The sequence below is a fragment of the Tribolium madens genome, unplaced genomic scaffold, assembly GCF_015345945.1.
Source record: "Tribolium madens isolate multiple individuals breed KSU strain unplaced genomic scaffold, Tmad_KSU_1.1 Scaffold_71;HRSCAF=194;Tcas5.2_LG6, whole genome shotgun sequence".
NCBI lineage: Eukaryota > Metazoa > Arthropoda > Insecta > Coleoptera > Tenebrionidae > Tribolium > Tribolium madens.
Genome location: NW_025401041.1, coordinates 2554545 through 2582204, shown reverse-complemented (window position 1 = coordinate 2582204; position 27660 = coordinate 2554545). Strand labels below are relative to the sequence as shown.

Below are 27660 nucleotides of genomic sequence, written 5' to 3'. Positions count from 1 at the left end.
CGACTCCAACATAACTTAGGCTTCAAATATTAAAAAAAAAATCGATCATGTGCACATTTTGAAAATCACAGTTTGTAAACTCGAAATTCCGATTGAAATATCTAAAATTTTGACTTGTGATCTGTGAATTTGAACAATTTCAAAGCTTCAAAACAAACTGAACTGAAACCATGAAAACTGAAATTTCGCAAGTCGACAATTACTCAGTTGAAATCTAGGCCCTAGTCCGGTCTTTAAACTTGAAACCAAAATTATTTAATTTAAATTACTGATTTTACATTTCAAATTCTGGTTTAAAAACACATAACCTTAAAACTTTCGTATTTCGACTTAACACTTGGAAATTTGGACTTACAAGTGACTATTATTTAAAATTATCAAGCTGTAACTTTGAAATTCACAATTCTGACTTATGACCTCGAATTTGACTTTCAAAAACTCCAGTTAAAGATTTCACTTACAAAGTCCCATAATAATGATAATCAAAATAGCATCCTTAAAAACTGATAATTCGGATTTTCGACCCCTACACAACTTAGGCTTCAAATATTTATAACAATTTTGATCGTGTGCACATCTTAAAAATCGCAGTTTATAAACTCCAAATTCCGATTTAAATGTCCAAAATTTTGACTTACGGACAATTCCAGAACTTCAAAACTCCGATGTTGTTTATTTAAAACTGAAACCTTGAAAACTGAAATTTCGCAAGTCGGCAATTACTCAGTTGCAATCTAGGCCCAAAGTCCGGTCTTTAAACTTGAAACCAAAATTATTTAATCAAAATTTTTGTTTTTACAATTAAAATTTTAATATAAAAACACACAACCTCAAATCAATTTTGAAACTCTTGAATAAAGTTCAGAAAGCTGTTAACTATAATCAGAATTTGGACTTTTATCTCGAAATTTGGACTTACAGCTGACTATTACTTAAAATTCCCTTCCTGTAACTTCGAAATTCAGAATTTTGAGTTACGATCTCGTTTGATTTTCCAAGAATTTCCAGTTAAAGATTTGAGTTACAAAGTCATATAATTGCAACCAAATAGCAACCTTAAAAACTGGTAACTCAGAATTTCAGCTACTACACAACTTGGGCTTCAAATATAAAAATTTCTGTAAACTCGCAATTCTGATTTAAATATTCAGAATTTTGACTTACGATCTAGAAATTTGGAGAATTTGAGAGCTTCAAAGCTAAAATCCGATGATGTATATTTAAAACTGAAACTTTGAAAACTAAAATTTTGCAAGTCGAAAATTGCTGTTACAATCTAGGCCCACAATCCAGCCTTTGTACTTGAAAATCAAAATTCTTTCATCTTAATTTCTAATTTTATACACTTAAAATTCTGGTTTAATCACACAACCTCAAAACATTCGCGTTTCAATTTAGAAGCTCTTGAACAAAGTTCAGAAAGCTATTAAATATATTCAGTATTTCGACTTATTTATTATTTCGAAATTTAGACATACAATTGACTACAACTTAAAAGTCCCTCGACGCCATGGTATAGTTTGTAAGGTGTATACATCAAAATACCTCCAATCCGTTTAAGTTTCATATTAATTTGTATTCGTGCATGTGAATTAGGGTTTTCAAAATTTTTATTAACAATTATTTTTGAGATTTGTTGTGTGGGGGCGTCGAGGCGAGTCTTTGTTTTGTTTTACACGTGTTGGTAAATTTAAACTGTTGTTAGTTTGTGATAGCCTGTGCATTTGAAAATTGAAATAGACAAATTTTAAATCCAGTAAATAACTCATAACATTTTTCAAATTATCATCTCTTGTGACTTAAGTTGATACTCAGAATTCTTGACTTGTGATCTCGAAATGTGGACTTTCAAAAAATCCAGTTAAAGATTTGATTTACTAAGACATATAATTATAATCAAAATAGCAATCGTAAAAACTGATAATTCAGAAATTCGACTCCTACACAACTTGGGCTTCAAATTATACAAATTTCGAGTGTGTTTTTTCGCAGTCTAAACTCGACATTCCAATTTAAATATTCAGAATTTTGACTTACGATCTAGAAATTTGGAGAATTTGAGAGCTTCAAAGCTAAAACCCTATGTTGTATATTTAAAACTGAAACCTTGAAGATGAAAACTGAAAATTTTCAAATCGAAAATTGCTGATGTTACAATCTAGGTCCAAAAGCAGGCCTTTAAACTTGATACTCAAAATTGTTTAATCTCAATTATTTATTTTACACTTAAAATCCTGGTGTAAAAACACAACTTCAAAATTTTCGTATTTCAGTTTTGAAACTTTTTAATAAAGTTCAGAAAACTGCTCAATATATTCAGAATTCTGACTGATAATATCGATATTTGGACTTGCGAGAATTCCAGTAAAAATACAAAGTCATGTAATTGTGGTCCAAATAGCAATTTTAACAACAGATAATTCATAATTTCGATTTCTACACAACTTAAGCTTCAAACATAAAAAATTGTTATACTCGAAACTCTGATTTAAAAATTCAGAATTTTGACTTATGATCTGGGAATTTGGAGAATCCGAGATCTCCAGCCTTTGAACTTAAAACTCAAAATTGTTAAAACTTAATTTCTGATTTCATACACTTAAAATTCTGATTTAAAAACACACAATCTTAAAACTTTCGTATTTCAATTTTGAAACTCTTGAATAAAGTTCAGAAAGCTCTCAAATATATTCAGAATTTCGACTTATTATCTGGGAATTTGGACTTACAAATGACTGCAACTTAAAATTCCCAAGCTGTAACTTTGCAATTCAAAATTCTTGACTGATGAATTCGAAATTTGGACTTTTATCTCGAAATTTGGACTTACAGCTGACTATAAATTAAAATTCCCAACGTGTAACTTCGAAATTCAGAATTTTGAGTTACGATCTCGTTTGGCTTTCCAAGAATTTTGACTTATGATCTAGGAATTTGAGAATTCGAGATCTCCAGCCTTTGAATTTAAAACTCAAAATTGTTAAAACTTAATTTCTGATTTCATATACTTAAAATTCTGATTTAAAAACACACAATCTCAAAACTTTCGTATTTCAATTTTGAAACTCTTGAATAAAGTTCAGAAAGTTCTTAAATATATTCAGAATTTCGACTTATTATCTGGAAATTTGGACAAATGACTATAACTTACATTTAAACTTGACTCTCAAAATTTGTTTTAATTTCAATTTATTTTTACAGTCAAGATTAATGAGTTTTACTTATAACTCAATTCAATTAAGTTATTCAAGTTATGAATTCTGTAAGTCACATTTGGAATGTCACAGTCTACAAAGTAATAATTTTTCATTTTTTACATTTTACTTTTTCATCTAATAACTCGGAATTACAAATTTTCAAACAAAAAACAAACGGTCTTGCCTCTTCCTAGCCATTCCAGCGTCTTCCACCTGTCTAATTAAACTCTTTCTCTGGTTAATTTGCTCGCTTTACGACAAAACATTACGCATCCTAACTCTTTTACCATCCCAATAGTTCATCTCTCGGCGCCTCAATAAATTTACAGTTAGATAATTTCATCTTGGAACATCTGGCGAATGTGCGCCTATCATTACCGCCTAATGGAAAATCTCTCGGTACCACCATCGCAGCATCATCCAAGAGAGCATCTTCATCACGTCTTGATTGTGAATTTGCTACTTTCATACGATCGAAACGAACGAAAAAATCTCTAGCCTCTTGATGTGTGTGTTACATTAGAGGGATAGTAAAAGTTCCTTGCGGTTGTTGCGTTATTTACAACATTCCACTTATCAGCGGTATATCTATCAAGAAACTGAGGTTGTGACGATGAGCTGCCGCCGCGGTTGCGGCAAGTGAGAGGTTGCAACGATTGATAATAAAGAGACGTTGCGAAATAACCGGTAAGTCACGTGCTGGGATCATCAGAGCTACTACCCATACACACACAGTGGCGCACCGCACGTTTAAACACTCTGTATAACAATTGAAATGTCAAAAGAATTAACAATTGTACTAAAACTGTCAAACGACTAACCTCTCTTTTGATTTAATTAAATTTCTTATTGTTGTTTGTTCTGATTGTTGTGATCGGTGGATTAGGAAATAGTTATTTACCTAACGAATTCGGAAAGATAATTTTCCTGCATGAGCATGAAATATACCTTATTAAACAGTAAAATGTGATAAATTAAAAATAATAATGGGTACGGAACTAGAAAAAATCTGGTGTGAACATCTCACGACTTTCCTTATCCCACTTATCTGGAAAACATTCTTACGACAACAATTTAGTGTTGGAAATCCGAGTAGCAAACCTAACGTTTGCGTCAGTGCCGGATTACATGCGAAATAGATGATAGTTGTCGCGGGTTCGAGTCTAGGGTGCATTTTTTTTTAGTTTAGCACCCATTATTATTTTATTTAATCACATTTTACTGTTTAATAAGGCATGATTCTAAATAATTTGTATCCCCATGAATTCAATCGTGACCCAATGGCCCAAACCTACTTTTTTGATGTCTTGAAGCTATAATTCGTCCAGAAATGTAAAAATATAGGTAGGTCAAATTTCAGCCGATTACAATATTTTCCTTATAGGATAAGGAAAGTAAAAAAGATAATTTAACATTATTTAGTCATATACTATTTGGTGAGTTGGTAGCCCTGTGTGTTACTATGCAAACAAAATTTGAAACAAGAACGCCATCTATCTTCTTTTGTAATTTTTTGTGAAAATGAGTTCTAACGAAATTTTGACGCTGCCAGAAATTAAAAAAGCAGCAAAACTCGGCTTGCCTCAAAAAAGCCGATCAAGGTATGAAAAAAAAAACTTGCAAAGCCAAAATTGAGTTTGATCATCTAAAATAGTAAAATTTTTTGCTAAAAATTCTTGGTCGAAAATTTCGAAATAAAACACTTCTCTACTTCTATATGGAGAAATTTTAAATTTATTTTAGTTTAACTCGGTTTAACTTGACATATTTACTGATTTTTTGTAAATGCACAAGATGTAAAAATTGACTTTCACTAGTTACCTACTTTACAAATTCCACTTATGGCCAATTTTTAACGATTTTATAAAGAGTGCATAAGTATAATTTTTCTATTTTGCGCCTGAAAGAAAGCTTATTTCGATACCAAAACCGATGCTTTAATGAGCCATTTCAACACCGATTTGGGTGCTGAAATAGACTAGTACAATTTACTTTCTAGAGGTTGGTAATGGTAATTTTCCGCGGCGTTTTAAACGTTTTTTTTTTCAGGTGGTGTGCATGAAATATTTACAAAATTCATTGTTAATTCAACAAAATTTTGAAAAATACTTGAAACTTGACACTTCGAAAATCGAACTTTCACACTTTGTGACATTTATTACCAACCACAATCTTATTAGAGCAAAAGTTCCTAAATTTTGAAAAATTGACTTTTACGTTAAAAAAGTGCATGAAACGCGCAAAACACAATGTGATTAAAAAATGTCGAACCAACTCTCGAATGGTGAAAAAACAAAACTGTCAATTTTCATATTATAATAATTCCGATGTTGTCGGATTTAATTTATTGTTGAATTTGCTAGTTTGTTAAGATAAAAATTGATAATTTTTGTCAACAGGTATCTGTTCAGTCTTACAAGGACTGTCGTTTCCGCTAGCTAAATTTAAGATTACATAATCGGATCGGCCAAAAACTAAATCTAAAATCTAATCTTTGAAGAGTTATTTACCACCCAAGAGATGGTCCGACATTTTTGAATCACCCTGTAGAAAAAATAGCATAAAAAACATGTTTCATAAGTCATTTGTGGGAACTCGTTCTTTACAAAACTCGCGCTTGGAATTGGTTCGACAAACAAAATTTGAAACACTAATGCAATTTTTTGTGAAAATGAGTTCTGTCGAAATTTTGACGCCGCAGCAAAACTTGGCTTGCTGCCTCAAAAAAGCCGATCAAGGTATGAAAAAACCTACCAACCCTACAACGTGATTTCCCCTAGTTCTTGTTGCAAAGTGAAAGACACTGCAGTGCGGGAAAAACGTTTTCCCATGCATCGAGAATAAATGGAAAAATTGTGTTTCCAATCAATGAGTACAAAAAAAAAATTTTTGGATCTTGGGAATTGTCTTTCGTGTTTTTCACCCGGAAATTCTCCGTTGAAATTAATTACCAGTGGCGTTCGTATTTTTCAGTTAGGCATTGTTGTGTTTATCTCGTCGATAATTAGTGTAGCCTTTGCCAACAGCGCAATCCGTAAATAAACATTAATGAATAGTGCGGCGGCAATTACCGGCCGTAATTAAACAGTGATGCTCTTTACCGATGTATAATGTCGTACACGTTAGCCTGTTTGTGTCTAATGATGTCAGACGATCCATCTTATATGGCCATTATGGTCGACCTTAATAGACGCAGGTGAATTAAAATGGACGCGTAATCCTGACATGATGATATTAACAGGTGATGCAACTCGACACGTGCAAAGAATATAGATTTGAAAGCGACAATAAATGAAAATACAAGTGGTTCCTCTTTTTCAGCTGATGTTTTCTGTTTCAGGCAGAAGGCCCCCCAGTCCAGATGGAGCCGGTAGATCTTAGCGTCAAGACGCCGGTTGTCCTGCAAGTACCAAAATATCCGCCACAAAGGCTCAGAAATCCGGCACCAGTGAACAAACTACAACCACCACCAGGTAAAAAAGCTACGAAACTTCGCCAAATACACATGATAAAAAGGCAAAGCCTTACAGTTCTTCAGTTTTATTTTTTAAATTTGAAAGCTTGCCGTGTGATCGTTTGGCGCCCAAGGCGTTGCTTTTGTCGCCCAACACGTATCCGAGCGTAGGATTCGTCTAATGACCGTGCATTTTGAACGGAAGAAGTATGTTTTTTGCCTTTCGAAGGCAAATAATTTTACAGCTAAGATCGCGTGTACTCTTCCAAGTAATGATTAGACCATTAGACTTTCATTGGCGATTAGCGTTTGAAATTATACGTTTCCGCGTGTGAATTGCCCAGGATGAGCAGAGATTGTGTTAACTACGTACTTTGTAACGGAGTTACTTTGATCTAGAACCAAGAGTCGGAATATATATCATTTATGACAGATGAGAGAGAAAATGATGTATTGCGTATCTATGCGGAAGTAGCACTGCAAGCATACGCAAATTGTGTATGACAACAACGGCAAATTATGCGCATAGTTGTCGGGTTGACCCCAAGAGGTCATAGGTGACTCCGGTAAACCGCTACGGCACACTTTTAACATCACAATCAATGCAGTTTTCGAGATACGCCCACGATTAAATTAATTTGAATCGAGATAAGACGCATTGCTATATACAGTGAGTTTAATTAGTTGGAAGAGTAAGAATTTTTGTAAAGGGATTGTGGATAATTAGGAGCGAAATACGACAACTTACGGTAGTAAAAATCTCCCATAAAAATAATTTGAATGTACGTATGGTCATACACTCTACTCGAGACCTTGATACACATTATCTCTGCCGGTACGTTCTAGTAAAAGGCAATGTTTTATTGCCACACGTTATATTTTTCAGTGTCATTTTTATCGGCCGGATCCCTTCGTTTCGCTTGAGAGATTGGCGCCCAACGCGTGGCCCAACGCTGATTAACTCCTCACGTAAACGCGAGCCGACTCGAGATTACCTTACAAATATTCCGCATTTGTGGTAATCACGCGGAATAAATTATTATGACTCGCTTAATAAAATATTATGAATGTATGGTAGGTGTCGTGAGTAAATTAGAAAACGTATACGGCCATTTATAACCGCACTCATTGAGGTTACAAGTGTAGAATGCCGACAATTTCGCCCGATTTAACACCACGTGAATCACTCTGGTGCATCTAGTAAATCGACAAAAATCACCGGCATTGTATGCAAATCGCTTCCGTTCTTTATTATTAGTCATTGTGCGATCGTATGTAATAAGCCGTGTCAAATTCGTTGACAAAGACATACACTTATGGTAATATCGAGTGATTTTAAATTGCAAATCGGCCCTCACCATCAAAGATTTTGAACACACGACCAACTCGACGAAACCTTCTCTCCCACACACGCACACGACGAGCCGTTACTGCTCACGTCGTCTCATATAATAGATGAGCTTTGGGAAAATTGATGTGTTGAGAATCTTCCGAGTCGTGCTTGCTTTATCGGAGACTTACAAGATGCACAACCCACTTAGATCGCTCTTCTGTATTGTCAACGGACGTCACGTTCGAGGCACATTTCGATTTCCGGATAAAGTGGCGCCCAAATGTGGACCACATTTCAAAACTTACAAAATTTCACAAAACTGGCGCCCAACACGAGGCGACCAGTCTACTTTTCCCAATTTAAAATTTTGGTGGCCACATATTTTTGCTTTTATGATTCTGTGTTTACTTCTGCTCTTAGGTTTGCATGTGGGTAAATAGAAAAATTTATTCTGTAGAGGATAGAAGTTTAGTCACTCCTCTACTCTTTTCTACAGACGTTTTTTTGTTCCAACTACAAATTTTCTTAGACCTTCTTTCTGATATTTAATGACATTTTTATGAAAATGAATCAAAAACCGGAACTTTTTCAACTTCCATGTAGATATTAAAATTACCTCGAAAGAAATTGCTATACAGTGCGACTTTGATAACCCGAAGTAATACAGCGTTGTGTATTTTGTAGAGTATTGAAAACTTATTTTATAAAAAAGAACACATATTGAAATAATGTTTCATGATCGTTCCCTTAGATAAATAAGGTGAAAAGTAGGAGATAACTAAATATATAAAATTTTCAATTTTAATATTATTAATAATATTAAATTTTCAATAAATTCACGTTTTTTATGAAATTTCGCTGACGATCATGAAAAATGTTGTTCGATACACATGCGCTGTCTTATTTTTCAGGTCTTCGACTTCCACTGCAGCACTCAGCTTCGCTTCGTGCCGCAAAATTCGGTCTCAGACCTGAAAAATAAGAAATTTTAATCAAACTTACGTTTAGTTACGACTAATATGTTGTATAAAAATCAGTGCATAATAATTATTATTTCTTGGTATTCCACTTCTAATGTCACTCAGTATATTTGTCAGCGCACTTGTATCGAAAATAACTATTATTTTCCGTAAAAATACACAAATTCATGCAAAAATCATACAGATCTAAAATCTAGATTTCCCTCTCAAAATTTTCCTTGATAAAGGAGTACTTCTGCTTTTCTGTTGAGTCAAAAATTTGTTAAGTAAAAAAATTGATTTCATGACGCCCATTGGGCGCCAAAACCCTCCGTTGGGCGCCACAATGTTGCACCCTGGTAAAAAGGTAGCTCCATCGATAAGATCTTCTCGCCGTATGTGTTCCGTTACAGATTTCCCAGCATGAGGTCTCCCCGATCGTCGTGTGTAATCTATTCGGCTTGACTATTATTTATAGATTATCCAGTAAGTCGAGTGTTTGTTTGGGCCATCATTCACGATTGCCTTCTACACACACACACCGCGTAACTCCGGTAGCCTCTCTCCTTTCCCACGGTAGAATCTAACCCCGATTTCGGCACCCGGCGATCAATTAGTCACCTCTAACAGTACCTATAGTGAATTGCATGGGTGGAGTGAAGATGCGCTTACCTGGGGCGTGCGATAGTTCAAGTCGTGACCCCGCGACTATCCGTTACCCTAGAAAAGCCATCGCGGCGTAAAGGGCGCCCGTCGTGTGGGATGGTTATTTCAAACACTGCCTACCTTGATTTTAGTTTATGATCAGCGGTGGAGATTGGCATTGAAGGCAACGGTAATTGTTGATACAATTAGATAGTAATACTCGACGTAATACGACTTGTAGATTAACTATCGGTGGCTTTGTAAATGCGTACGCGCATTCCGGGAATGCTTGATACGCTTTTCAGCCAAAGCGAAATTTCGCCAAGGGAACGGTTGTGTTGTAGTACCCAACCTTGGTAAGAACGTGGGAAACTAGATTAGAAGAGAATCTCTCAGTGTCCTGCAGCGGGAGTGTCGAAACGTATTTAGCTAAAAGTCATTGCATAATTTCAATAACAACTCGACATTCAATTTATAATGAGCACATTGCGATTTTTTCCTCTCCATTACACTTCAAATTGATGGAGAAAGTAAATGGCGCCCAACTTGACATTTTTGTTTTTGGCGCCCAACATATACTATAAACATTTCCACGAATAAATAATAATAATAATAATAAAATAATAGCGTGAAAAAGTCGCGTTCGCCTATGGCAAGGTTAGTGTGCGTACATTGAACAATAATTTATTGTTAAATGGAACACTAAATGTGCGCGCTTGCATTACTTTCTAGAGTTTGACGGACGATTTAATTGCCGCTTACCGAATCGAAATTATGTAAATTGCACTCAATTAATGTCTCAATCGAGGGATGGTTGGCGAAGACACGCCCAACACACCATAAATCGTAAATTCGTCAAGACTGTCATGGGCGGGGTCGACCAATTCAAAATACACACACTCATTGCGACTAGTTGGGAGATAATAGACTTCACAACAGGAAGATGACAATTTGGCGCCCGATGGGGACCGCTCCCTGCTCTAAAAAGGCACTTTGCCCACAAGTTCTGGTCACTCCTTTCTTCATAATCATCAAATGCTTGGCCCATGCCCCAAAATGGGCGCCAAATAGAATGTTCTAGACCAGTTTTTCCCTTTTCTTGGCCTCGATTTGGGTGCCATTTATGCATGTTGTATGTTCCAAATCATTTCTTTTTGATTCATTTAATTTGTCAATTAGTTGGGCGGCAATTAGTCTATTTCTTCTCCTGTAGCATGTTATGTGGTTGAAAATAACAAGGAGCGTAACAAAAAGGGTACTTTGCTACGTGTAGTGGAAAAATTTTGATTACACCTTTCTTAATGCTTAGATAAATGATGCTTATTTGTACAATTCCAAGGTCTTGATCGACCGAAATTAAGTCTTGGGGCATCTTCATTAATCTTCATTTGCGTTCGCTTAATGAAGATGATTGTGAAGAGTTGGCAAAAAAGGTAACAGAAATTGTAACATAGTGTCAAGATTGTGTAACACTTAATGTATTTACCAAGAATCATCAACTTTTACTTGGAAACTGGTCACAAACAAGTTACGATGAGTCTTGACTTACATCGAAAAGTTAAAAATCTAAACTATTCTATCAAGTGTGAGTATATATACATACTAATCACGCGATTTCTTGCTCAGCATCTATAATCGAAAATTGTTCAAATCTGTTAATTATTGGGTCGAACTAATTCGACCATCGATAAAAAACCATGTCTTACCTAACTTCACACTTGATTTGGTGTGGGTTCCGGATCGGATGAGAGTGAAGACACCTACATCGTGAATAAATCTCACAACTATTAATTAACGGATCATCGAACGGCGTTGCACAATTTTTATGATTGGTCACCCCCGCGGCCTCGAGGTTGTGCCATATATGGCGAGTGGACGCATCCGGGTTGGGCGTCATACTTTTTTTCCCCATCTTGTTGGGCGCCAAAATTCAATCCAACAAATTTCCAATTTTATCACCATATCAAGTATTCCGTTCCAATTTCCAATCCCATAAATAATTCCACCTACGCTAATAATGAATTAGCAAATCATTTATCGGTCGATCTTAATTTTTCGATTGATCAACCCTGCGGCCTCGAGCTGGGCGCCAAATAAGGCAGATTCCGGGTTAGAAGATGTTAAGCCACCCCGTGTTGGGCGGCATTCGTTACGCAAACGAAAGTGTGTACTGTGGTCCTTTCGCAAGCGTTTTATTTGCATAAAAAATATAAAACGGATGACATTTCGTTTGCGATGATGATACCAACGCTGATGGATGGTACATGACGCCCATAGTGTTTCGCAAAACTGGTTTTTGTCCTCGCGGTGGTATCTTGATTCTGTGAAAGCTCTCGGCGATGTGGTACACTTGCTAGTTGGGTTCATCTTCACCGTCGACCTTGGACACTCCCAAAGCGGGCGCGAGACTTTCATACGGCACACATCATAGGCGTAGACACAACACGGACGACAAATCATACAAAAATTAACATTACAGTCGATTCAAAACTTAAAAAAAACTAGGAAAAAATCGCACACGAAGCGAAACCGAATGAGTAACAATCAGAAATCCTACAATTATACAGGGTGTTCCGTCTAAACCCCACATTAAAAGTATTGGGAGTTTGAATAATCACATTTGTTTGAAAATTGGTACACAGCCATAATGCATTAAGTCCTCTTAAATGAAAATATTTTCAAGATGGCGGCACTTCCGGTTATATCGGAAGTCGATCTCAACTTTCTTATTTTAAATGGAAAGCTATATTTTTTACTGCCTTTTTAGATTAATCGGGTTATTTTAAGGGAGTTTTCATCAGTTTTCCCTATACACAAATTTAGCCGTTTTTGAAATATTTGGAGTTTTTCAAAAAAATTTGGAACTGCACCTTACACTTTAAAAATTGGTAACTCTAGTATTTTTTAAAATTTTGAATTCGTTTTTTTGGCGTTTGAAAGAGAAAGTTTAGATCTTTCTTCTGGTGTTTTCAAATTTTGAAGAAAAAATTAACAAACCATAAAATTTTAAGCTTACTTTTGTAATAATTCAAATACCCATAACTCAATTTTTCCAAGTGAAATACCCCAATTTTTATTTTACTAAATGGAAGAGAATTTTATTCTGCATCGATCTGTATTAACATTCCCTATACCTAAATTTAATAATTTTTATGTTATGGTGACTTTTTGTTAAGACTGCCGAAAATCTATTACTAGCCACATCCGTTTTCGTATAGTTTGCCATGGAAATCAAAAATGTCAAAATTGTTTCTTAATAAACGTTGACAGTGACTTATTATTTAACAAATAGTGCCAAAATATGGAGAGTCAAAGCTACTCAAACTTAGATTTAATTATTTTTTTTGTATTTATGGAGAGTGTAACAAAATTATGATGTCGTTCATTAAACAAAAATAAATTTTTCGCACTTGTTAGCTTTAAATAATGATCGCATGGTAGAACCTATCAATAATAATTAAGTTTGCATAACTTTGATTCTTCATATTTTGGCACTATTTGTCAAACAGTAATTTACTGTTGACGTTTTTTAGAGAAAATTTTGACATTTTTGACTTCCATAGCAAACTATGTGAAAACGGGCGTGGCTAGTAATAAATTTTCTGTAGTCTTAAAGAAAAGTCCATAACTTGAAAATTATTAAATTTAGGAATAGGGAATGTTAATACAGATCAATGCACAATTAAATTCTCTTCTATTCAGTAAAATACAAATTGGAGTATTTCATTTGGAAAAATTGAGTTATGGGTATTTGCATTATTACAAAAGTAACCCTTAAATTTTGGAGTTTGTTAATTTTTTTTTTTTCAAAATTTGAAAACACCAGAATAAGGATCTAAGCTTTCTTTTTGAAACGACAAAAAACGAATTCAAAATCTTAAAAAATGGCAGAGTTACCGATTTTTAGAGTGGAAGGTACATATCCAAAAAAATTTGTAAAACTCCAAATATTTCAAAAACGGCTAAATTTGGGTATAGGGAAAGCTGATGAAAACTCTCTTAAAATAACCCGATTAATCCAAAAACGTAGTAAAAAATATAGGTTTCCATTTAAAATAAGAAAGTTGAGACCGACTTCCGGTATAATCGGAAGTGCCGCCATCTTGAAAATATTTTCATTTAGAAGGACTTAATGCATTATGGCTATGTACCAATTTTCAAACAAATATGATTATTCGAACTCCCAATACTTTTAATGTGGGGTTTAGATGGAACACTCTGTAGAATCCAACCGTGAAAAATTCCAGTTCCGCCACTGGTGCCAGTATGGGGTCCGATCAACATAATCGTATTTGTCGCGTGACCTTTGAACCTACGTGGACCTCGCCCAGGGTACGTTCGTTCCCATCGACCAGGATCTAGCATTTTCTTTATAAAATCGATGTAATTACTCGAATGTAATTTGAAGTTCCGTGTCGAGCGTCGATGATGTAACCGGGCGGATTGTGTGTAGGTTATATTTATTCCGTTTTCATGGCACACCACGACCGCGCCTAGTGTCATCTTCTCTGGGTACGTTCCTGACCCCTCGTCGGCCGAACGAGCCGCGCCCCACTTTGGGAAAATTTCGCGCTACAATCACAATGAATAGATATCTAATTAAGTGTTGGTTTTTTTCGTAATTGAACGACCTCGCGTTAATTTTAATTATAGGTCGAGATTAGCTACCTGTTTGCCATTTTTTCGGTGAGAATCGATTAGAAAGAAATAAACGAAACATATAAATTATAAGCGAGAAATATGATATTAAAAGCGATAAGAGCATCGCCCAATAGTTGTTCTAATTTATTGGTTGGGTTTGAAAGGTCAGTTTCAACTTCGATTAGGAATTAATAAATCGGTTTTTTCAGATGTGATGGTAATTGAAATGATTTAAGAGTCGTAAATTGGAGATATTCACACCTAGAGAGGAAAAAATTCGATGGCAAACGCACAATTTTCATTCCCACTAAATTATAGAGGTTTTTATATGTTAACTGTGCTTTTTAGAGGTAAAAAAATTAAAGAGTTTTTAATACCGAAATGATTTATACTCGTTTCTTGACTAATAAAAAAAAATCTAATGTCACAGTAAGACGTGCTGCATAAGTTTAAAAGTCCAAAATTTTGAAAAAAGGATGCAAAAAACCTTTATAATACCAACTCTGAGATATTTTAAAAGAAATAAACAAAGTCCAAAACATTTCACACAAGTGTGGTCCTATTTTCAAGAGAGTGACGCTTTATTCCTTCGTTTTTGACTAGTAATCTGGTACTTTATTTTTTAGGGAATAAAACAAATTGAATGAAATAAATCTTTTGAGTGGCTTTGACAAAAATAAACCCCTTGATACCGATTTTGACTCTTAAAATTTCATTAATTAAATTAAATGAACTGAATATTTGCCATATTTATCATTTTCTTATGTTATTATTAATTTAGTCTGTTGCGAAAAAAGATTTGTATGCATTTCGTTAATCCTTCAAATCCCTCATTACCCACATTGAGGGGATTAAAATAGTTGTTTATTCCGTTGATACATAAATAACTACAGGATGAACCAAAAGTAACGCACAAAATTCTTATTTTTGTTATAGGTCATTAAAAAAAATCCTGAAACAGCAGGTCGATTTTATTTTTATAAATGCTACATTTTGACAATATTGTAACATTTTTGACGTCATTGGATTTTGAATAATGACGTCATTATTTTTTTTAATGGCAATCAACAATTTTGTTTTTGGTAATAGGTACACTTGAGTGCAAAAAAAAACGCAAATTGATTTTTTCATAATGTAATTTAGCCTGTTAATAAATGCCAGTTTTTTGACGTTGTCTTTGTCACAATTCACAATTTTATAATTGTCAGGCATCTTCCAAAACTTCTATCAAGTTTTTTCATTTCGTTTTTAACACTAACTATGACATTGCACTGGCAAGACCACCGAATAAGACATTTGTTTTAATAGTTTTCTAACCTTTTTGGGAACAACCTTTTTCACACTATGTAAATCTCTGAAAAATTTGACAATTTTCTTTTTGACAATTTGCGTTTTTTTGCACTCAAGTGTATATTCTTCTAACATTTAAAAAAATACCAAAAACATTAAACAAAAATGTTGTTTGCCATTAAAAAAAAATACTGATAACGTCGTTACTTAAAAATCTTTGACGTTATAAATAATAATAGTATAATGAAAATGTATCATTTACAAAAATAAAATCGCCTTGTTTGAGGATTTTTTTTTATTTTTTTTTAAATATGAATTTTGCGCTAATTTTGGTTCGCCCTGTATAATTCCTTCATTAAAAAAAATGAAAGTTTTATCACAAGCACACAACAATAATTGACAAATACAGAATTTTAAGTCTAAAAATGAAGTTTAAAACTTTTTTAAATTTTCAAATCTTTGTCAAACAACTGAAAATTAAAACTAATTTTTTTTTTGGGTAACTCCATAAACTAAATCTGGAAATAATGCAGTAGGTACAGAAATTTTTGATGTGTAAAGTTAGCTATGAAGTCCAAAAATCCAACAATACGTAAAACTAAGTTCAAAAGTGAGACTTATAAACTAAAACAGAAACCTTGCAATCCCTTGTAAATTGGTTTTTTAATACGGAATTTTACTATAAGAACTGGAAGCCCAATTTTTGTATTATTTTTGGTATCCTAGTCATCGAATTCAAAAAATTTAGATTTTTTTGGAGTCCAAAACAAACCTAAATGAGAATTAACTATTCTTTAATGTAGAGTGAAACGTTGTAGAGTTTAAGTAACCTAAAATTTCGATCTTTTCAATGAAAACCAAGCGCAGAATCCTTGAAATTCTCAAATTTGCAAAACAAACATTTCCATTGTTGGCATAAAACAAACAAAACTCGGACCCGATTATGCAAACCTTCGGGTGTGTCGAAAAAACACACAAAAAGACCCAACAAAACGCGACCAACAAAACAAACAACACCTCATCACATCAAGCACCCAAAGTGAAAACTTCTTCACTTATTCTTGGGGCCGTGGGAGGACATCCTCGCGAAAAAATCCCTCTCGAAGGAAGAGTGAAAAGGTCTCCACTTATACGGGTCAACAATACTAGACCCCACCCTGAATCAGGATTCGAAATGTTAATTAGATAATTAGTTTTAATATTTCTAAACATAATTAAATGTGTTTCAAAGGTCTCGAAACTCGTCCGACTCGTCTTGAGCATAATTTTTCTAATTTTTAATCGCCACCGAAACGATACAAATTCATAAATTAGAAAAATTCCGACACACGACATCCGGCTCGAAATCCTTCTCTGCTACAAATTTCGTAACCGGTATTTAAAAAATGCACAGCCTTAAGGCACAATTTCGTCCATATTTGGACACTTTTTACCGATCAAACTGGACCATTTATTGTGCAATTCCCTAATTTTTTCAAATAAATAATATCATTAATTTAATTTTGACGTATCCGTGTGAATGCTACAAATAACCTTCGCATTTTTTTTTCTAGATATTCCTAAAAATGTGATAACCCCAGACATCCCTTCGCGATCTCTAACGTCGACGGCGGCGCTGCTTGCACTCCAAAAATTCAAAGATGCCTCATTGTAAGTCATTTCAAACTCAAATCTCGCGCCAAAAATACATCTTTTTTTCAATACAGATCGATCACAAGGACATCAGCGGAAACATCGATGAGTAAAAACGTTAATAACAATAACATCAGCGAAGATAATCGGACGGATACGACGATGAAAAGACGAAAAATACACAGATGTGACGTTCATGGATGTAATAAAGTCTACACAAAGAGTTCGCATTTGAAAGCGCATAAGAGGACGCACACAGGTAAAGTAGCTTTTTTAAAGATACTTATGTGTAATTTAACTTTTTTGGTCTAATGGGGAAAAAAGCTAAATCGTAGCGATTCTAAATGTGAACAGGAAGTGAGCAAAAAAATTCAATTATTCTAAATTTAAAACGCGTCTATTATAGCATTTTGGTTTTGTCGTTGCTAAGTTGGTAGCAGGTCAATGACCCACAAATGTCAAACGCCAAAACAAGTTGGCAAAAACATTTTGAATTTTTCATCCAATATATTAATTTTAATACAGGATGTTTAGGCAAAAATATTTCGCCAAAAAACAAATAGGTATTGCTGGGTAAAAGACAGTGAACAAAAAAAGTGTTACTTTATTTATTATTAAATACAGGTCCTTTAATCAACAACATGACCGGAATAATTTAAATAAAATAAATACAGGGTGTGCCAGAACTCGTGCCGCAGAGAAAAATTTCAAGTAAGATAAAATACCAGGAACATGGGAAAAAATGTTTAAAAAATTCTGTTTTAATTTTGTCTTAAAATTTTGCCATTTGACATGTTTTTTATTTTTATGTCTATTTAATGATATTGATGATCTTTTATATGTTTTTTTTATAATTATTTAGTAAAGGTACAAACATTTTGCCAATAAAAGCCACAAATAATATACAGCTTCCTTGTTTCCTCTTCTAATAACCTGTAGCAAAAAAACCTGGAGAATTATTTTTCCAACAAAAATAAACAGAATCGAAATGCAAAATTTAAACTCTCATAACTTCGAAATATTTGTAGATAGAATTTTTTTATAATTTTTTCCATGTTCCCTGGTATCTTACTTTACATAGCATTTTTCTCTGGTCGAAAAACGACCCAATTGGTTAAAAATAATACTGTTTGTTTTTTTACAAGATTTTACTAGAGGATCGAAAATATCAATTTATTTTTGTCTCTTTCGAATAATTTTTCAACTAAAAACACGCAAAATTCGTTAAAAACAACCCAAAAATTTAACAAATTCGACCAAAAACGCCGTTTTTTCAAGTGTTTAAGCACGTTTTTGGGATAAAAACAAAGAAAATTCTAAAAATTTCGTTGAAGCAGACAAAAAAAATATAAAATTAAATCAAAATTGATATTATTTTTGTCTTGTAAGAGAGGCTCATTTATTTTGCAAAACCTTGTCCAAACACACTTAAAAATCACAAAAACAATTGTTATTGATGCTATTTTGTTTGTGTCACTCGATTTAACTGGTTTTCAAGCAAAATTAAGACAAAAATAAGCCGAGAATGTTTTAAAGCACATTTTTGTATTAGAATCTAAGGTTTTTTGCGAGATTTCGCTAAAACGAATTGAAAATTCAACATATTAAACGTAAAATTATATTTTTTTAGAGTTTTAGCATGTTTTTCAGCAAGAGACGGAATTATTTTGCAAAATATGGTTAAAAACAAGCCAAAAAACACAAAATTATGCCGAAAATGATATAATTATTTTCTTTTTCAAAAATTTAAGCAGATTTTTAAGCTGAAAATTGCGTTTTTTTCGCGAGATTTTGCCATACAAATCGTAATCTGGTGAAAATCTGGCAAATTTTTCAACTCGGATCTGGTGAATTTCATGATATTGATCTGGCAACTCTGGCTGTCCCAGCATAGTAACTTTTGAAACTAAAATATACAGAGTGATAAAAAAATTCCTTTTGCTGTTATAAATAATATGTAGATTCTGAACTTGAAAAATTTGTGTAATGAAACATGCAAAGAAAACAATAGAAGGTGACAAAATTATCATGACTTTCAAACAGGTTTTTCTATTCTTGGTCCAAATTTTGAAATATACAGAGTGATGCAAAAAGTGGTTACATATTATTTGTTATTGTATAATTTTGATTTTAAAATATACTTTAGTCTCTTTACTTGTGTGTCAAAAATATGGTCATTGTGACATTTTTTATTTCATTTCTTTCATTTATTTCATTTAAACGTAGTTGTAGAATTATAAATATACAGTGTATCAAAACTAAATTTAGGCTAATCTGAGCCTCTGAAAGTAAATTAAGTTGTCGACGCCTAAACCCAATTTAGAACCGCCTCAATTTTTTATTCTTGTAACAGTCGATTTGTTATTAACTTACGACAAGGTTAATAACATTGAAAGAAACATAATTAATGCACGATCCAGTTGTGGTTATGTCGAGAACAAAACACTCGTTTTTGGTTTATTTCCATGTTTTTTGCCAAAGAGTAAGGCAAATATTTAGCAAAAACTCCACTCCAGGCCTAAACCAAATTTAAATAATTACTTACTCTTTTATAGTCTAGTAATATGTCAAGATTTTCCCATAACGATCACTCCTGATTTACAACGTACAAAAAATCCCAACCAATTAATTACTCGCTTTCAATGACACGAAATTAGATCGATTGTTAAGATTAAAGACAAAACTTGTCAAAACAATATTAACTGGTTTCAAGTGTTAATTTAATCGCGAATTCAACGGCAAAAAATGTAACATAACAATGGCCTCGCGGCCCACATTTATATTTATTTCCATTAGCGAATTTATTTTATGGGATGTTTCACGCGTTTTTATGTGATTTATATACAGCGGCTACTTAATTAAGACATCGATAAAATTAAAACACCCTGTATATAACCGATTTCAAAAATGTGCAATTTTATGCAAATTGAATTATTGTTGCGACGGCGATGCAATTAATCAAAATCGACGAAAGTCATTGTTGAAGAAACATGATGATCAATGATCACGTTATAATTACAATAATCTATATGTTGACAGGAAGTCGTTATTGTCAAAAACAAACCAAATTTCTACTAATAATAATCCTTGAAACTTGACGAAACAAGAATACAAAAAATGTCACAGTTTACACAGTATTTTTGCTAGATTTTTAATCGTTGCCAACCGATTATCTAAGCGACAGGTGTTTAGTCAAAATAATTTATTAGCCGATCTATTTACGAGGCAATTTATTAAAATCTCGAAATAGATATGTCTGTTTACAAAATTTTTGCAATAATTGAGTAATAATTCGATTTTTTTTAGGGGAAAAACCGTACCAGTGTACATGGGACGGTTGTACTTGGAAATTCGCCCGATCCGACGAATTAACTCGCCATTTTCGCAAACATACGGGCCAAAAGCCCTTCAGTTGTAACCAATGTCAGCGTTCTTTCAGCCGATCCGACCATCTATCCCTCCATATGAAAAGACACTAATAAGGCATCTCCCAGCAGAATTGGTGCTAAATTACCCCGAAATTGTAAATAAAATGATTGATTTTGTACATTTGTAAATAAATCCAAACTCAAAGCTGGTGTGAGATTAAAATTGCCAACATTCCTAATTTTAGTTTTAGTTAAAAACAGTAATCGGAACGATGTGCCAGTAGCAAAGGTCAGATTATAGGTTTAAGTCTTCCGGATGTACGACAGGGACGCCCTGTATAAGACAATCCCTACATAAGTGCAATTATAGTTAGTTGGCTTTTATAGATTTAAGTAAATCAATATATTTTGTATAGTATATCAATTTGGACAAGGGGGCGTATTATATTTATATTTTGTAAATAACTCAACGACCCAAGTCCCACACAATCTATTCTATGTATATTTTAGTAAGTTTTTTTTAATGTAATGCCAGTAATAGGGGCCAGTATATTATTTTAGTTGTAATTACATTTTTTATTTACAGATCTCTGTTTATGTAGAGTCTCATTTGTTTTTCTCTATGACTTTGTTTCCTGTTCATTGTATATTATGTTTGGCCCAATTTGAACAAGTCATATGGTAAACAAATGAAACGTTTATGTCATTTCTTTGGTACACACTGTATAGTAGCGTGAGTGACCCTCTGCCACTCACTGGGCATTTTTCAGTCAAGACAATAACAGAATGTTATATTTTATAGATGGGACATATTTATTAATGTTATTATTTTAAGTTGTTTCAATAAAATAAAATATGTGGAAGGGTTATAAGATTTTCACTTACCTGAACCAACCTGAAACAAAATATTACAAATTACTGAAAACTCGTAACCAACAGTAGAAATTAATTACTCAGTTAGTAATTATACTCACTTGAGGGCAATTACACCGAATTAAACCCACAATTTTAGGAAATTAATTCAACTTTGAGAAGAATTTTTCCAACACCACAGCACACTTAGTTCTGCAACAAGACCCAGAATTGTACAAAAATATAACACTAAGGTAAAAGTAACTACTTGAATATTAATTATACTCACTTAAAGGTAATTAAACAAAATTAGGGTCACAATTTAGCAAAATTTATCCGCACCAACTTTGAAACAAATTTTTTCGACACCAGAGGACGCTTTTGACATTTTAAAATTTAACACAGCCGACTTCGCGGTTTTGTCAATACGCAAATTTTGAACTAATTAAAATAAAATTACATCTTTTAATGGTTGTTTTATTGTCCGGCCCGTGTTTACAAAAATTTGGCCAAATTTTGTCAATTTGGTTGCCTAAACTCGTATTTAGAGATGTCGCTACTTTCTAACGTCACATTTGTCAACTGTCAAATGTTTGTTTTTCTAGAAAGTTTACAAATTTAGGGCTTAATTGTTGTAAAAACACAAATAAGGCGTTTTATTTTACGTTAATGTCCTTTTTCAGTGGTGATTATGGCCGAATGTGAGTCTGGTGAGAAGGTATCTCCGAAAAAACCAATTTTGTTTTTGTCTCAAAAAAATTATTTTTAGCCCAAAGTGCAAGTTAAGCACGATTGGTACCAAACGGACGTTGCTGTTGTCATTACAGTACTTATCAAGAACGTCAAGGAGGACAATTTATGCATAAATTTTGCAAAAAATTGTGTCACTGCAAAAATCAAATTTCCAGATCAGGACGATATTGATCTTAAATTTAACGTCTCGCATGATATAGTCCCTGAACAATGCTCATACAAACTAACCCCGTCGAAGGTACGTCCATACAGCCCCCAAACGAATTTAATTAAACCAAACTTTGACAGATTGAGGTTAAGTTGAAAAAAAGCGAAGGCATTAGATGGGCGAAACTGGAAGGGCATGAGGACCTCCCAAAGGCAATACCTGTAGAAGTACCCCAATCGAGCGGCCCCCCGAGCTATCCTACCTCCAAAAAAGGCAAAGACTGGTCCGTTGTGGAGAAAAAAATCAAAGAAGAGGAGGCGAAGGAGAAACCAGAGGGGGAAGAAGCCCTCAATAAGCTGTTCCAGGAGATTTACGGCAAGGGGAGCGACGAGGTTAAACGAGCAATGAATAAGAGTTACGTAAGTTGGATTAATTAGTGTGGAATTAGTGGTAATTTTGAGTTGCAGATGGAGAGTGGGGGGACGGTTCTCAGCACGAATTGGGATGAAATATCAAAGGAGAAGGTTGATGTGAAGCCGCCGGATGGCATGGAGTTCAAGAAATGGTAGTTTTTTTGTATTTAAATAAATTATTGTCAATAAATTGAGTTTCATTGATGGCAACCGGGCCGCCGGTAATACAGGTTTCTCTCCCAAATGTCATTTAATGAGTGGTCGAGTCTTTTAAATGTGAAAAAATAGGCCATAATGGGGTTATATTGTGTGAATATTGATTCATTACGGTGTTGTGTGGGTGTTTGTTATCAGGTTCGTATCAATGTCACACTTTTCGTTCAAAAAATCGGTTCAAATTTTTTTTGAGGTTAGATCATGTCGAGGCTCAATTAATCTCAAATAGCATGCGTTTCCGATAATTTCCCTCTAACAGGCGCTCACTCAAATAAAATTGCTGACGCGTCTCCTTGAAATTAGCCCAAACAAATCGAAATTATGCAATACTACAATAGCCACCAGTACTCCTCGCCTCCGGCCTCATAACCAGTTCTTATTTGTAGTGTGCCACCACAAGAAGTAAATTAAAACACGAGTGAGAATGACGGAAGACAAGGTCTACAGTAGCACACTCTCCTACCCCAAGGAGGAGGTCCAGAAGTGCCTCATCTACCGCCTTTTCGGTAAGTTGCGTAATTAATCGTGCCCTTGACCAGCGGGACAATTCACTTAATCATTGTTTCCTGACGAGGGCCCTCGCAATGTGTTCCGTGTGTAGTAAGTGATTTAGCGCCCCCTTCACGCAATTATTCTCTTGTCTCCAGGCCAAGTACCTGCCCGTCTCGTCCTCTACCTCCTGTCATGGTCCGGTTTCCTCGTGTCTTTCATGATGCGAACCGACATCAACCTCGCCATTATCGCGATGGTCGAGGAGCCCACTTTGAGTGTCACCAACACGACTCAAGAATACTGCTTCACTCTCGACGACGCAAACGCGACAACAGCCCCTTCGGTACGCCCACAACACCCCAAACCCCCAAATAATCGATGTTTTAGGACACGGGGGGCACCCTCAAGTGGTCAGCGAGCGTCCAAAGCTACATTCTCGCCTCGTTCTACTGGGCTTATGTCATTTCGCAAGTGGTAGGAGGCTTGGCAACCCAAAAATTGGGCACTAAGAGGGTTTTCGGATATGCACAGTTGGTGACAGCGTTGTGCAGTTTGAGTATTCCATGGGCTAGTGAGACGCATTATGGGGTTGTCATTGCCTTAAGGTTCGTCCAAGGTTTCGCGTCGGTGAGTTGAAAAAAAGTGACCGAGTTAGCGGTGATAAAATTGTCAAGGCTAACTTGGACAACATTTTTTGAGCTTGATAACGATAATGCAATTGAGATCTGGGGGTCCACTCGAATTCGGAAGACAATGTTTGATAAAAAAAGTGATATAACTTTGTTATACAAATAGTGATTTTATACATTGAAAATTTGAGGCAACGGCTTGGCCAGCAAGAGTTTCAAGACTGGCTTTCTAGAAAAAATATTAAACAGAAATTTTTTAACATTAAACGAAAAAAAGGCACACACTTGAATTTGCAATAACTGAAAAAAATTATTACACAATGGTATTTTTAGGTATTGTATAAGATTCTTGACAGTTTTTTTTAAATTTATTGTCTGGCAAACAGACAAACACGTTTTAAGATAAGTGTTAAGAAAGCTCTTGTGTAATTCTGCAAATCCTATTGAACTTTTATTTCATAAACATTAAAAAAAGTTATACAGGAGATGAGCAACAAGTTTTGTGCCAATGTTTTACTGTGCTGATATACAGGGTGTAACTAAAATATGGAGACAAAAAGTAATCTGAGATTCCCCAAGTCAAAATAAAATGATTTAACCCAACTTATCTCTATATCAAGTTGCACCGTTTAAAAGTTAGACGGCGCCAATGAAAATGTTTTTTTATAATTAATAATTAATTAAGTACATTGTTGTCAACTAACACAAACATCCATAAATAAACTAGAACGTTCGAAATTTTGACACGTCTACTTAAATTATTTTTTACCAAGGCCAAAACAAAAAATTATAAAATACAAATTGTTTAAAAATAATGTACCTTTTCAGCAAAAAAATAATTACATATACAGTCCCCAGATTGCGTTTACAAGAGGAAAAAATATGTTATCTTTGATTTTATGCCAAAACTGCAAAGGAAAAACATTTTTTGCTTTGTCGGAAACAAGCAAATCTGTAATTAAAACTTCATTATTTTAACTCAGTAGAAAGAAAAATTCATGTTTCTGCTGATTTTAGAATAATTTTTCTCTGCTTTTTAAATCCTATCACATTGGCGATTTTATTTATTTTACTTTGACAAATGAGTTTACACAAGTTATATAAAAATGTTTGTGAAAAATATAATTTTAAAAAAAACAACTCAAAGAAACAGCTTTAAGATAAAAACCAGTCATTTTTAACAAAAACTTACATTATAAGCAAAGAAAAATTATTCCAAGTCCATAATCAAGAGAAAAAATAACTTTTCATTTCACCGAATCAGAATATTGAAGTTTTAATTATAGATTTCCTGGTTTCAGGTGAAGAAAAAAATGTTTTTCTTTTGCAGTTTTGGCGTAAAATCAAAAATAAAAAAAAATCCTCTTGTAAACCCAATCTGGGGACATACCATATGTAAACGGCACTACGTATTTCTCGTTTAAAGATAATTTGTTGATCTCGTAAGAACGTAGTGCCTTGAGATAAGTCGTTATTAAAATTATAAATATTATAATAAAAGCGTTATTATGAGGAGTAACAGGTGTGGAAACCTTGAAAAATAACTGATAATCCTTGAACTAATGAAATAATATAGTATATCACGTCTGCGCTACACCCGGTATAATGAGTATTTTTGCCAATCATCACTCATCTAAATTGATAAAGAGACACTTGATAAAATACTGAGTCATATGTCAACATTTTTGGTTTATAGTACAGAGTTCTTTTCCATTAATTATTTATAGATTGTGACAAAATTGTATCACTATGCATTTATTTTTCTGTCCTGTGCGATAAACAAAGCGGTCGCGACAATTCAAATTTTTATGATTACAAATGGTCGGTTTAATGCATTTTTTATTGTAAATCGAACAATGCATCAAATCCGGAAAAAGTCAGTTCATAATTACGACGGAAAATCCCAATCTGCATGCATACAAACATTAATTACGTTGACGCAACCGGAAATGCGTCTTTTCTATCTCCGCCCCTTTTCAGGGCTTGACCTGGCCCGCCATGTACGCCCTCGTCGGTCATTGGATCCCCGTTCCCGAACGTAGCCGTTTCATGTCGAGTTTCCAAGGTAACGCCACAATTTCGTACAAACCCCGCCCACTCACTACATCCCTTGTAGGTTTCAGCATCGGGATTGGTATAACGTACCCTCTGTGCGGTTTTCTTATCGCACATCTTGGATGGAGGTCTGTGTTCTACACCACGGGGTCAATCGGGGTCATTTGGTGCGGGATTTGGTACCTTTTGGCCTTCGATAGTCCCGAAATGCATCCCAGGATTAGTTTGAGCGAACAACAGTATATTAAGGAGAATACCGTGAATACGTATGCGGCGACGAGGACACAGAGTGTGCCCTGGAAGGCCATTCTGACGTCACCGCATGCGTGGGCTATTGGAGTTACGACTTTTGGCCGGATTTGGGTGCACTATACGTTCATTATCCCGGGGCCTAAGTATATGAAGAGTATTCTAGGGTTCAGTATTGAGAAGGTGGGTAATTTTTTTTTTTTTTTTGAAAAACAGCCTGTATATAAATATTTATCTCAGAATGGCCTACTATCCGGCGCTCCGTTTATCTGCAGTTACATCGCATCTGTGTTCTTCTGCTACATTGCCGATAAGTTAGTGACCCGTAATGTCATGTCGTTGACAAATGTCAGAAAATTGATGACAGCTCTATGTAAGTCATTGTATGAATAATACAGACAAATGACAATCGAATTGTAGCTCAAGTGGTTCCTGGACTTTTGGTCCTAGTCATTAGCTACCTCGGATGCGACATAAACCTGGTTTTGGTAGTATGGTTCCTCGCCGTAACCTTAATCACAGCCTCGTATGCCGGCGCTATGGCCAATGTCGTGGATATTGCTCCGAATTTCGCGGGTCCGGTCTTAGCCTTCGCTCAAACCATCCATATGTCGGCAAGTTTCCTAAGCCCTCTAGCGGCCTTCCAGATACTCAACGAGCGCGAAACCATGATGTCGGCGTGGCGGACTGTGTTTTACGTCACGGCTTTCGTCGCCATCTCCACTTATGTGACGTTTCAAATTTGGGGCACGTCTGAAGTGAGTTACAAGTATATTTGTTGAACCGTAATTACAGGTTTCTGTAATAGATCCAACCGTGGAATTACACCAACGGCGAGCCGAATGTTACCGAACAGGAGGAACTAATGACGGAAAATACCGAACGCATTCCGAATGGGAAAATCGACGATCATGTAGCGTAGTTTCGGCACAAGTAACTTAGGAGTTTTCCGATTTTACTCTTTCATATTGTGATAAGTTTAGTCAGGGCCTAGAATAGGGGAAGGGCGTCCCCACCACTCAGCCAAGTGGTGGGGGTGGCCTTGATGCGACAATAGCAACAGTATTGTATATTTTTGTAGGGCATTAATGCACACAATCGAGATTTTATGACCAATTTTCTGTCATAGTGTAGTCTTCAATGCATTTAAAAAATAAATCGTGAGTATTATAAAAGTTTAACAATTCTCATCTCTCTAGTGGTACTTATATATGTTGTTAAATGTGGTGCCAATCGATGTAAGCATTCCTTTTTTATATTTTTTTGCTCTATTTTAAATCGTTGGTTTTATGGAATAATATATTTTTCAACTGAAATTCGTCTATTATTTCAGG

The 27660-nt window shown here is 34.6% G+C and overlaps 3 protein-coding genes across 5 annotated transcripts in view; all 3 read left to right on the top strand.

The window, feature by feature from the left end:
• The window catches only part of LOC123009294 (Krueppel-like factor 8), a 47784-nt gene extending 26398 nt beyond the window's left edge, over nt 1-21386 (top strand). For 2 of the 3 annotated variants that reach the window (XM_044405495.1, XM_044405494.1), the window contains 4 exons: nt 6538-6670; nt 17073-17169; nt 17226-17410; nt 20458-21386. In XM_044405495.1, coding sequence (XP_044261430.1) covers nt 6538-6670; nt 17073-17169; nt 17226-17410; nt 20458-20630 — 588 coding nt within the window. In that variant the 3' untranslated portion in view covers nt 20631-21386. The remainder of the gene's footprint in view (nt 1-6537; nt 6671-17072; nt 17170-17225; nt 17411-20457) is intronic. The other variant, XM_044405496.1, reaches the window with a different exon arrangement.
• A 554-nt stretch (nt 21387-21940) lies between these two features.
• Nucleotides 21941-22875, top strand: LOC123008395 (protein SGT1 homolog). The gene is made up of 4 exons (XM_044404175.1): nt 21941-22089; nt 22141-22362; nt 22413-22691; nt 22740-22875. Exons 1-4 carry the CDS (start codon nt 22063-22065, stop codon nt 22839-22841), a joined length of 630 nt encoding a protein of 209 aa, XP_044260110.1. The 5' UTR covers nt 21941-22062; the 3' UTR covers nt 22842-22875.
• Nucleotides 22876-22892: 17 nt separating this feature from the next.
• LOC123008394 (sialin) lies at nt 22893-27642 on the top strand. The gene is made up of 9 exons (XM_044404174.1): nt 22893-23039; nt 23288-23407; nt 23549-23736; nt 23781-24020; nt 26003-26087; nt 26139-26509; nt 26567-26699; nt 26747-27084; nt 27135-27642. The coding sequence occupies exons 2-9, from the start codon at nt 23326-23328 to the stop codon at nt 27246-27248; spliced, it is 1551 nt and encodes a 516-aa protein (XP_044260109.1). The 5' UTR covers nt 22893-23039; nt 23288-23325; the 3' UTR covers nt 27249-27642.
• Nucleotides 27643-27660: the final 18 nt, after the last annotated feature.